The sequence below is a fragment of the Theropithecus gelada genome, chromosome 11, assembly GCF_003255815.1.
Source record: "Theropithecus gelada isolate Dixy chromosome 11, Tgel_1.0, whole genome shotgun sequence".
In the NCBI taxonomy this organism is placed as follows: domain Eukaryota; kingdom Metazoa; phylum Chordata; class Mammalia; order Primates; family Cercopithecidae; genus Theropithecus; species Theropithecus gelada.
In genome coordinates, this window is record NC_037679.1 from 63,956,223 (window position 1) to 63,968,867 (window position 12,645).

The 12,645-nt window shown below is 36.3% G+C and overlaps 1 protein-coding gene across 1 annotated transcript in view; it reads right to left on the reverse strand.

Annotated features, from left to right (window-relative positions):
• Window positions 1–12,645, reverse strand: part of SLC41A2 (solute carrier family 41 member 2) — a 138,389-nt gene that overhangs the window by 27,332 nt on the left and 98,412 nt on the right. The window contains exons 10-11 of the mRNA XM_025402449.1: window positions 11,981–12,112; window positions 10,281–10,429 (exon numbers count right to left, since the gene is read on the reverse strand). Coding sequence (XP_025258234.1) covers window positions 10,281–10,429; window positions 11,981–12,112 — 281 coding nt within the window. The remainder of the gene's footprint in view (window positions 1–10,280; window positions 10,430–11,980; window positions 12,113–12,645) is intronic.

Consider the following 12,645-nt stretch of genomic DNA (forward strand, 5'->3'; position numbering starts at 1 on the left):
TGTGAAGATTAAGTAACCTGTTTAAATCTCCTGGTTGCTTAGGTTTATCCTTTGAGATGCCATCTGGGAACAGGGTTTGAGTTAGCATCATGATTTAAAAAAAAAAAAAAAGACATAACCACATCATGTAATGAGGGCCTACTGTGTGTCAAGTATTTAAATATTATAACTGCTGTGCAAAAAGGAAGCCTTATTATTTTATATGCAAAGAAAATAAGACTCCAAGGAATAAAGTAACTTGCCTGAGGCTAAGCTAATTAACTTGCTCAGCTACTGGGTGGTTATCCTGGGATTCCAATTATAGTCATGTTGTTACCATATGGCTACATTCTTCCTTATCTAGAAGAGTGACTCCAAAGAATGGAGTAAGGTATCAGAATCAAGGTAGAGACTCTTAATGCTGGTTTCATAGGTTCTGATTGCTCCACTGCCACCCTCAGAGAGTCACCATCCCAGTAATCCACAGCTATTGATGATGATGATGTTGATAATAAAAAAAAAAGACAATAATGATGAAAATAATAGCACCTTAAATGCATTATTTCATCCTTATAACAACCCACAAGGTTGGTCTAGTCTTAGCCCCTTTCTACAGGTGGGAAACACAGTGCCTGAGCAGTGACTGCCTAAGCTGATGCAGGTAGTTGATGGTGGAAGCCAGAGCCCAAGCCCTATCAATTATCTCACACTGCATCAGATGAATGTGTCAGATCTCTCAAGTTTGTTGGGAGTGGAAAAATAGTTGAAAATCACCATTCTATAGAATAAACTAAACTCTTTATCGTCTGTTCTTTAAGCTCCTTGATGATCTTGCTACAACCTGTAATTTCTAACCTTATTTTTCATCACTCCTTTTAACTCCCGGAAATTTCTTGCTCTTTTCCATAAATACCCTGAGTTTTTCTCATTTGCCTAATGCTACTCCTTTTAGCTGAAATGGCATTTTCTACGGATTCCAACAAAGCAAAATGTTATCCACTATAAAACTTCCCTCCTCACACTGAAAAAACTCTCCCACTATTGAACTTCCATAGTACTTTATCCTTCTCTCAGAAAATTCAGGAGTTATTTATGTGCTTGGAATGGATTCCTACTTGACTTCAGTAGGCATTGATTCCGTGTGGATCCTGTGGAATGAATATCCTTCTGGGGCAATATGCCTGGCTGGAAGAAGTTGAAGATCTAATGAAACCAGAGAGAAGAGGCAGCTGTAAATCTTTAGAAGTCCTGAAAACTATGATCCTCAATAAGAGCAAAACAAAGCATCTTTTTTTTTTTTTTTTTTTTTTGAGACAGAGTCTTGCTCTGTTGCACAGGTTAGAGTACAGTGGCATGATCTCGGCTCACTGCAACCTCTGCCTCCTGAGTTCTAAGTGATTTTCCTGCCTCAGCCTCCACAGTAGCTGAGATTACAGACATGCACCACCACGCCCAGCTAATTTTGTATTTTTAGTAGAGGTGGGGTTTCACCATGTTGACCAGGCTGGTCTCGAACTCCTGAACTTAGGTGATCCACCTGCCTTGGCCTCCCAAAATGCTGGGATTACAGGTGTGAGCCTCGCGCCCAGCCCCAAACCTATTCTTATAAAACACAGTGGTTAGGAATGTAGACTTGAGCTAGTCTCCATCTTGCTGTGTGGACTTGGACAAATCACTTAACTTCTATGCCAACTGCCTCATCTGTGAACAGGAAATGAAAACAGAACCTTCCTTACTGGGCTGTTGTAAGGACTCAATCAGTTCATATACATAAAGTGCCTAGAACAGTGCACGGCTCATGATAAATACTATACAAATATTTGCCATTATTATTTCTGAAACTCATATGTGGATTGGAAAAGTGGCTCCAGTTGCAAGAGGGGAACTGTTAGAGATCAAAAACTTTCAGAAGAAACAATTTAGATGAAGCATATAAAATGGCTTATCTATAACTGAAGCAGTACCATTTTCCTCTAAAAAGTTATAGACCAAGAGAAGATATAAGTGAACACTATAAAATAATAAATCAAATGATGGCAGACATAGGAGAATATACACTTTCTAGGTAAAGTACAGAGACAACAGAACCAAGGAGTCCATCTGGAAACCTGAAGGAGATTGTTTTAGGTCAAACAAATTTAAAACTTGATAGCTTCTAACTTAACAGATGAATTTAAAATTAGCTATTTAGACTTGGAATACAATTGTTTTCAGGAAAACAATGTTTTAAGTATTGCCTGGGTTTTCTGGTTAATCCATAAAAGCCAATTTAACTTAATATTAGTCTAGTAGTAACAACAGATGATTTTAATATTAATAGACTATTTTAATTACCAGACTGTTTTAATATTAACATATATTTTACTAGTCATGTGCAACAATGGTTTTGTAACACATCATCTGTACTGTAGGAATGGCAACTCATAAAATCATATATCATGAATGCAGGAAGGGATTTGAGTGACAGCTAGGGTCACTCAAATAATTAAGGTGGGTCACTCAAATAATTAAGGTGGCAAGCATAAACCATTACTTAGCTGGGCAAACTATACTTCCTAGTTTGCCCAGCTAAGTAATGGTTTATGCTTGCCACCTTAATTATTAACAGGTCCCCATTAATTAAATCACAGAGGAAATTAAGTCACAGAGAGTGTTGTGACTTAGCAAAAGTCATAGAGTTAAGAAGAGACTCGAATTAGAACCCAGAAATACTTATTCCTAGTCCAGCAGTCTCCCTATTAGACTGCATGGACTCACCAGTATGAAGACAATGATGAAGACTATGATGGTCAGGATTCGGCGCACCTGTACACATGAGATACAGAATCTGTGGGAGTAAAGCTCTCCTTATCCCAGAGGGACTTTCTGGGGTCAAGGGCTGAGGGATTTAGGGGATCCTTGCTTGTGTATCTAAGGCTGGTCAATTTCCTTTTTTATTGTCCCTACTTGTGGCTTCTTGCTCAACACCTCCCTGGAATGGGAAAAGTTATGGGGGATATAAGGAATTTAGTTTGGGATGTGTTGAGTGTGAGATGTCTCTTCAACGTTTAACTGGAGATGTAGAACAGGAGTCCGGACTGGAGATATCAGTCTGAAAGTAAGCAATGAAAGCGTGGTATGTGAAGCTTGGGGCAGTCATCAGAGAATAAGAAGAGTTCTGCAGTAAAGAACAGGGGCCAAAAGGAAGGTAAGTGGTAAAGAAGTGAGAAGGGGCTCAGGGAATTGAATAACCAGCTGTAACACTGAGGGAAAGAAAAAAATGAGGCCGATGACAATAAACATGATAAACTGCAGCTACTACCATTATTGGAAACTTACTATGTTCCAGGCACTCTACCAATATATATATTATCTTAGCCCTCATTTCTAGCCTCTGATGTAGGGGAAAAATAAGGTTACAAGAGGTTAAGAAACCTGACTATGAATACAAAATAAGTAGCAAAGCAGAAATTCAGACTCAAGGGTGACTCTGAAGACTCTGATCTTTCTACAATGCTCTGCTTACTGGGAGCTTATCTTTTCCCCTTCGTATGTGATGTATGGATGACAGACAGTCTGGCTTATATTTTTCTTATGTGGAAAAATTTATTTTTATGTCTTTGTAGTTAAGATAATATTGAATCATGTGAACATGACTTCAGAATGAGGATACTGTCAATGCTCCTTCTGGTAAGTATGTAGAGGTCACTGGCTGTATTTCTGCTCCAAGCATGTTCTAATGGATGAGCAATGGAACATGTTTGCTCTTAATCTGCACTATTAGTATTGTAGGTATACTCATATTACAAACACATGTTCAACAACCAGGAGCTTTGATTATTTATAAAACAGAAATACTTATTAGGAAGTTTATTAGTTAATATGCTGATTATAAGTTTTGTCATGAGGGGCATTTATCTGTGCTTGGGCTTTGCTGAGAACAAGTATTTTTTTCTTGAGAATATGAATCTGTTGGAAAATATGAGATGGTGCAATTTGCATGTATGTATAAAATTCAAAAACAAGTATTGCCTACTGAAAGTAATAGCAAAAACTAATGAGACTTCTGCTTTTAAAATTATATTAATAAGAAGTATGAACATTACTATTTTGCCAGGCCCAGTTTTATATTTGTTGATATTGAGTTTCTCAGTGGTTAAAACTTATATTGTCCGATCTCCTCCCTCCAAAAAGAATCTATTAAAGCACCTTCAAAGAATGAAAGTTATGCATAGGCACAAAATTTAATTTATTCTGAAGTTACAGAAGAAAAAGACTGTATTGTTACAAGGAAGTAAGTCCTGGGCTCTTCTTTAGCTGTTTCATGCATTTCAATCTAATCTACAGCTAAGAGAAGATTCTTAAGGGCAGGGACAATCTTTTTTCTTTCTTTTGTACAGTGACTAGCACAGTAGTTGGCACACTATATGTACTATATACTTGATACAATCCTGATATTTATAATTCTCAACTTTATGTATTGAGAATTTGTTGTCATTCTACCCTTTAAACATTTGTTTCTCCCATGTGAAAACACAGATATAGCCAAAAACAAAGTTTTTCTACAACTACACTTTCAAAATAAATTTCCCATGGAATTTGGTGCTGTTAGAATTTTAGTAGAGTTCTTAATAATCTGATTTTCTGTAAGAAACAATAATTGCCTAAAATAGAGAATTCAACATTTCATTTAGAAATAGTTTTAATTCATTGTTTACTAATTATATTAACAAATACCTTGTTGGAATTCAATAGAATAGGGCTATTGAATTTAAGGGCTAGAGAAGTCTCATTTTTCTTTTCCCACCGGGATATTTTACAGCAGAAAACATATTTATATACTTCATATTTACATAATCATCATAATAAAACAGAAAACTATAATAGTAAAATAAAAGGGGTTATTGTTTTTAATCAAATGAGTAAAATAGTGGATTATAAGGATAATGAGATTTGAATAGTAATAGACTTATTTACATTTGTGATCACTTATCTAATTATAGTCTTTTTTTCTCCTTTTTCAGTTTTTTTTTTTTTTTTTTTTTTTTGAGACAGAGTCTTGCTCTGTCACCCAGGCTGGAGTGGTGCAGTGGTGTGATCTCGGCTCACTGCAACCTCCGCCTCCCGGGTTCAAGAGATTCTCCTGCCTCAGCCTCCTGAGTAGCTGGGATTATAGGCATGCACCACCATGCCTGCTAATTTTTTTGTATTTTTAGTAGAGATGGGGTTTCACCATGTTGTTCAGGCTGGTCTTGAACTCCTGACCTCGTGATCCACCCGCCTCAGCCTCCCAAAGTGCTGGGACTACAGGCGTGAGCCACGGCGCCTAGCCTCCTCTTTCAGTTTTTCTAGGGGCAATCTTTTTGCCTCTTGTAGGATATGTCATCCGACAAGATGACATGTTTATGTTTTTGTTTTTTCATAGACAGAGGATATATATTTAGGATTTCTAACACAAAGGGGAACAACTAATAGAAGCCTTAAATTAAACAGTGAAACAAACCAAAATGTACTGCTCTTCCTTCTTTGCTCAAGAGATTGTCAGTATGCTTATTTAATTGAGAGTTTTCTTTGTACCTCCTCAGGTTTATTATGCTGTCAAGGGACTAGTCTTTGAAGAATACTGTAGGGCGTAAGACAAACAAACAGAAAACCCTGAAAATGACAGTAAGATTCCCTTTGTTACATCTTAAAAGGAAGGCTAACAATGCCCATCCTAACTTGGAATCCTATATTATGCTTTTGAGTTCGTAAGTTAACAGGCTTTGAGCAGTCAATGGAGTATCCAAATAAGTAGATGTGAAGGCTGGGAAAATCACTGCTTAGAGAGAAAGAACCCAATAAACATGTCAAAATTTGTAGAGGAAAGTATACTCTGTTTCTGTGAAATCAAAGCTGTAGGTTCAATGTGCTAGTTTGACATAAATTAAAAAATTATATTCTAAAACAAACAATAGTGCCTTAAGCACAGCTGGTAGTCTTATAAAAGCTGACTGATGGTATAAAAGGTATAATGGATCAAGATGGTTAGCTAGGTACCAACCCATCCTTACTGTTGAAGAAAAATAAACTCAAAAAGCCATGTGATTGGAGGTATGTCAAATAGGAATGTCTCTTAGCACATTACTGTGGTCTTGACACGGTCTAGCTACTCTGATTGCTCTCGGGGACTAGGCAAGAACACGAATAGAGTATAACCCATCACATCTTCTGACTGTGGTCCAGTGGCCTAAACATCGCATAACAAAACCATATTTGATAGCTTCCTTCTAATTGCAAGACACATAATAAATACCCCTAAACAATGTAATTTGTGACTTATAAGTAGTTTTTCTTAAATTTAAAAAATAATTTCAAAACATGGGAGCTAGTGTGTGCCAAGGGCAAAATAAGAAACTAACTCAGCCATTCCAATGCCAGAGAATTTCAAATTTAAGTTGACTTTTTACTTTTCATTTGAAGTAAGAAATACCCATTCAGCTACAAGACCAAAATTGAGAGATGATATACTCTGAAAAAAAATCTTATACTAACATCTAAAATTTGAAAGTTTTATTTTAAAAAGTCCTTATTAAGGAAAACTTCAAGCATATACAAAAGTAGAATCGTACAAATTAACCCCACTCACTGTCAGGAACCATCACTGAGCTTCATCTATTATCAACTCATGATCAGTTTTACCCCGACACTTCTGCTTCCCAAGAAATCAAGTTATTTCATCTCCAAACATCTCAGGAAAACCTTACAGTTTTAACTGATCACTATTAGAAGTTGTGGGATTGTGTTTCATTTTTTATTGCTTTTATTTCGGATATCTATGTCAGTGAAAGAGAGGAAACTGGTGTTTATTGAAGACAAGGAAAATAAAAATCTAGATTTTTTTAGTTCTTCTGTGATTTTCCATACTTAAATAGTTATAAAATTTTCTCCTCCTTCCACTGAAGGAGATGAAGCTGGCAAGATATAGTCATTCAGTTTTAACAAGCATTAATTGAGCACTAGGGACAGGGCTGGGTGCTGGAGATACAAAAATGAGTGAAACAAAGAACCTATCTCTAGAATGGGTGAGACAGACACAATAAATATTATAGATAACATCAATATAATATGGAAAATGCTAGGATAATGGTATTCACAGGGTACTTTGGGAAATAGAGAATAAGGCAATTCAGAGAAAATCAGATATTCAAGAAAGGCTTCCAGGAAGAGATGGTATCTGAGTAAATGCAAAAGTGTTGCAAATGATTGTTACTATGTCATTATAATAAGTGCAATATGAAGGTTCCTTCAAATAGATTTCCTTCATTTAGTGGGTTGGGGAATTAGCAGGGAGGCTCCTCAAAGAGTATTAGTCTGTTGAAGAGTATAAAACAACATTAATTTATAAAAACAGCCACTATATCATGTCCTGTGGGGAATACCAAAGGGAAAGGCATGGTCTCAACCCTCAAGAAGGTAGGAATGTAGATGGGGAGAAATTCAGCATGCATTGGAAAACTGCACTATAGAATATCCAATCAAATTAGAGAGTTTAGGGATGAGAAGAGTGGCATGAACTGAAGTATTTGAATAAGAGCTTGGACCAAGGTTGTGAATATATATTCAACCTAGATCAAAAAAGGAAGACAATCTAGTAAGGAATATTAAAAAGGAAGTTCTAAGTGGTCAAAGATTCTTTGTCTTTAAGGAGTTATTTCGTCCTTCTGTTCATCTTTGGACTGACTGCAGCCAGGTGGGGAAGGTCAAGGTCTTTTACCCAAACCTTAAAGAGGTGTGTGTGCATGTGCTTATGTGTATACTAGTGTCAGAACATGTAGATTTAATCTAAGAATTTACAACCTATTCTAAGCTATTCCATTAGAAAATGCACAATATCAGGCTGCAAATGCAAAGATCTACTCTGGCGGATATCTGATTCTTGGGGGAAAAATGAAAAGCAAAGCCCATAAAAATTAAAGTTATAAAAGACACATAAGAAAATTCAATCAACAGTATAGTTTCCAGTTGTCATTCTGAACCAGTGACACACCATTTATAATACTATCTTTTTCTTTTTTTTTTTTGAGATGGAGTCTCGCTCTGTCACCCAGGCTAGAGTGCAGTGGTGTGATCTCGGCTCACTGCAACCTCTACCTCTTGGGTTCAAGGGATTCTCCTGCCTCAGCCTCCCGAGTAGCTGGGGCTACAGGCGTGTGACACCACGCCTGGCTAATTTTTTATTTTTAGTAGAGATGGGGTTTCACCATCTTGGCCAGGGTGGTCTTGAACTCCTGACCTTGTGATCCACCCACCTCGGCCTCCCAAAGTGCTGGGATTACAGGCGTGAGCCACCGCACCTGGCCTATAATACTATCTTTAATAACAACAACAATAGCATCAGATAACACTTACATGGCATCTACTATAAACACGCTTTATATAAGTAACTCATTTAATCCTCAAAGCAGCCTGTCTGTTAGATAGTACAACCTCTCCCATTTTACAGAGGCGGTAACTAAGACACAGAGAGACTAATAATTACTCTTTTCTCAATTCTAGTTATTCAACTTTCACTGGTGAGAATTTAGATCAGAGGTTTAAAAGGCATGTAGGTACACAGTGGATATATGTTGAAACTTTTTAATAAACTAGAAAAATTACTTATATCCTTCATTGACTTAAGTGAAATGCTGCATGATAGTATGTTGGCACAGAACCATAAACATAAATGTCAAATAATCCATGAGGCTAAGAGGTAGAGTTGCAAATAGGAATATGCTCCAGCAATGGCTTATTTATCAGCAATTCAAACACTAGTTTCTGAATATTTCCCCTGGGATTGAAGAATTAATCTTTTTCACAATCGTTACACAGAGAACAGCATCAAACATATATGACAATAAATGACCATATAATATACAGCAATAAAACTAGCCATTTGCTATAAGTTTTGTCCCTACTGAACAGTAGAAAAACATTACTCCCCAGGTAGAGGTACTTGCTTTTTCTTTCAAACTCTGAAAGCACTTCATATAGAGCTAAACTCAGTACTTACATTATAGTACATTATAATTCTTTGTTCATGTAGTGGCCTTCCCACTAGACTATGAGACCTGAGTACGGAGTCTGAACTTATTCCTCCTGGCATTTAAAAGCCATCCCTCTATCTAGGAGCATGAAAGTTTACTGAATGAATAAATTAATTAATTATTCAATAGGTGACTGTCAGTAAAATCTAAGGCACTATGAAGCATAATAGACAAGCTAAAAATGTCAAGTTGTAAGGGTTTTGTTATTTTAAGAATAGATTCTAATTTCCCTTGTATTTAAGGCCTTTTCTACACCAGCCTTAATCAACCTTCTTAACCTTATCTTGTCTGTTAGATCCTAGATATGAATTATTGTACCTTGCACAAGCCCTGTGCTTTCTCACCTCTGTGTTTTAACTCAGTAATCTCCAAAAAGTTTTAGATTATGCAGCTCTCTCAGTATAAAATATTTGGTATACTTATTTAACATTGTGCTAAAATATATTTATTACTAAGCAAACACAAAAATAGAAGAAAAACGATACTTTAAATAAATGAAGTTTTAATCTTTTCTTCCTCCACATGATGCATTGCTCTGTGTGTATCCCACTTTGAAAATCGCTGATTTATATCAAAAAAACAAATCTCATAGCGTTTTGTGAGAATTAAATGAATCAATACATATAAAGCACTTATAATGCTTCTGAGCATATAGGAAACACTATAAATGCCAACTAATTTCATTATCATCATTATCATCAATGTAGTTTCTTTTCAGTGGAATAATGTCTACATACCTACCTTCTAGCCTCATTCCTACATGCCGAACTCCTTGAAAGTCAAATGATAAATGTTATCTCTTCAAAGAACTATTTGAATCCATCTCTTAAGGGATTAGGACTTATCTCACTGAAGAAGGTACCAAATCTACAAAGTTTAGCAAGGAGCCATGCCCAGGAAGCCAAAATAAAACTAGAACCATTGGTAAAAATTAAAGATGGGTTTATGGAAAATGATGCAAATGCAAAGAGATATGATTATTAGCCCCATGGGAAAGAAAATACAAGAAAAGTAAATATAAGTCATAGTGAAATTAACTGACTCTATAATAAACAATGTTTACATGGGCCTAATAATATAAATATTGATGACTAACAAAAAATTGTTTATTGGTTTTAAGAAGATCAAATCAATATGAAGATGTTCAGTCGATTTTTGAGATGGTAAAATATGTCATGTGTTTTTAGATTTCCATAGTTGTACTTTTACAGCAGTCTCAGCATAAAAGAGGTTTCAAGAAGTTTTAACTCTTACCTGTAGCACAGCAGCAAATAAATATACTACTATGAAGATTATAGTTAAAGAAGTATGACCACTTTTCATCAAATGAATAGTGTAGAGGAAAATTAAATGTCCAGGAATCACTAAAAGCAGCAGAACTTGAGCAGACTTATTATTTACTCCTGTAATATAAAATGTAAAGTAATTAAAACGAAATTATATTTTGGTTAATAATAGGTCATAGTTATTAAAATTTGAGGATTACTTTCTAGTTACTATACTTCATACTATCATATGAAATTTGATTGCCAAAAATAAATTTGAAGTAGTTACAATTCATTTCATTCTCTGAAATTTCCACTATATATGTTAATTAAATGAAAGGTGGTTGATAAAAACTTGCTATGAAGAACATCGGTCACACTTTAATATCTATCATAAAAATAGAGGGAAGACAAAAGAGAAAATATAAAGTTCTTAAAGTACAAGAATGTTTTAGTTTTACTAATTTCTTTAGACTTCTATCGCTGGTATTAAAAGGGTAGCCATTTCTGATCTTCATTCATAGGTCAATAATTGCCAGGCACTGTGGCTCACACCTGTAATCCCAGAGCTTTAGGAGGCCAAGGTGGGAGGATTGCTTGAGGCCAGGAGTTCAAGACCAGCCTGGGCAACATAGTGAGACCTCATCTGTACAAAAAATAAAAAAATAAAAAATTAGCCAAGCAAGGTGGCTCGTGCCTGTAGTCCCAGCTACTCAAAAGGCTGAGGTGGGAGGATCACCTGAGCCAGGAGTTTGAGGTGCAGTGAGCTGTGATGGTACGCTACTCTCCAGCCTGGGCAACAGAGCAAAGCCCTGTCTTAACAACAACAATTTTTTTTTTTAAAAACAAAAGTCAATAATCACACTTATTTTCATCAGGGAAAAAAAATATATAAGAATTGTGAGGTTTAGGCCAGGCACGGTGGCTCAAGCCTGTAATCCCAGCACTTTGGGAGGCCAAGACGGGCGGATCACAAGGTCAGCAGATCGAGACAATCCTGGCTAACCCGGTGAAACCCCGTCTCTACTAAAAAATATAAAAAACTAGCCGGGCGAGGTGGCAGGCGCCTGTAGTCCTAGCTACTCAGGAGGCTGAGGCAGGAGAATGGCGTAAACCCGGGAGGCGGAGCTTGCAGTGAGCTGAGATCCGGCCACTGGACTCCAGCCTGGGCGACAGAGCGAGACTCCATCTCAAAAAAAAAAAAAAAAAAAAAGAATTGTGAGGTTTAAAATTATGGTCTTCGTTTTTTGGTAATCGTGTGCCTTTGTTTTTTCATAGTCACATAAATAATGCATCGTCCTTGAAACCGAGGTTATCCCTTCTCATCTGGTTTGTTTGAGATCAAGTTGCCTACATTTAGAAAGGCCAAAATAATAATATAGAAAAGATAGTACATCTGCCTCCCCAAATCACCTGGCAATGATTCTTTTGTCTTTCACAAAATAAGGTTTCTCTTTCACAACTAATAAGCAAGATATCTCAGAAACAGGCATCAAAGAAACATTATACAAAGATCCTCAGCAACTGTAGAATTGATACACATGCCTTTTCATTCACTGGGATTAGCTCTCAGAAATAGGAAAGTTCAGCAACTCTCACAAAACACATATTCAATAAATGTTGCCTGCCTATAATCTTAGAGAGCAATAGGCCTTGATCTAAAATATGCAAAAATCCATAAGCACATACCTGGACCAAAGAAAGTTCTAAATGGGTAGTAACAACCTTTGGGTTCATCAGGCAATTCTCCTGGAATGCTATGTAAATGGAGGTAGGTAGAAATCCTGCTAGCCTGAATGGCCACCAAATTACCACCAATACCTGAAACACAAGGAAAAACAAAGTAGCAATCCTCATATTTTAAACAACTTGCATAAATTCAACGAAAAGCAACCCTCTTCATGTAACATTATGGGCCAATACAACAAAATAAAGAGTTCTGAAATGTTGATCTATTTAATGTTTAAGTAGACATTCCAAAGGCATAAAGTGATTGTTAGATAAGATTAATTCATTGTGTTTTCAAACTTGACTGTATGGTATGAAAGCAGACCAGAGCAGGTAATTTTTAAAAATCATTATCAAAACCAAGATATAAAATTAGGTACCAAGATCCTTCACGTTTATCACCTTAATGACAGGGAAGATAAGCTAGACTTACTCAAATAGATAAGGCTAGAAACTTTTCTTCTCAGTTTACTAAAGAAATTGGTACAGAGCCACTGGAAAAAATACTCATTACCCTCTAATATAATCCGAAGCAGAAGAGTTGATGCCAGGATGTGAAATGAATTCCAAAGAGTGGTAAGCCCCTCCAAGGTAAGACAGGATACTCAAATGGTTTCTCCTTTTGC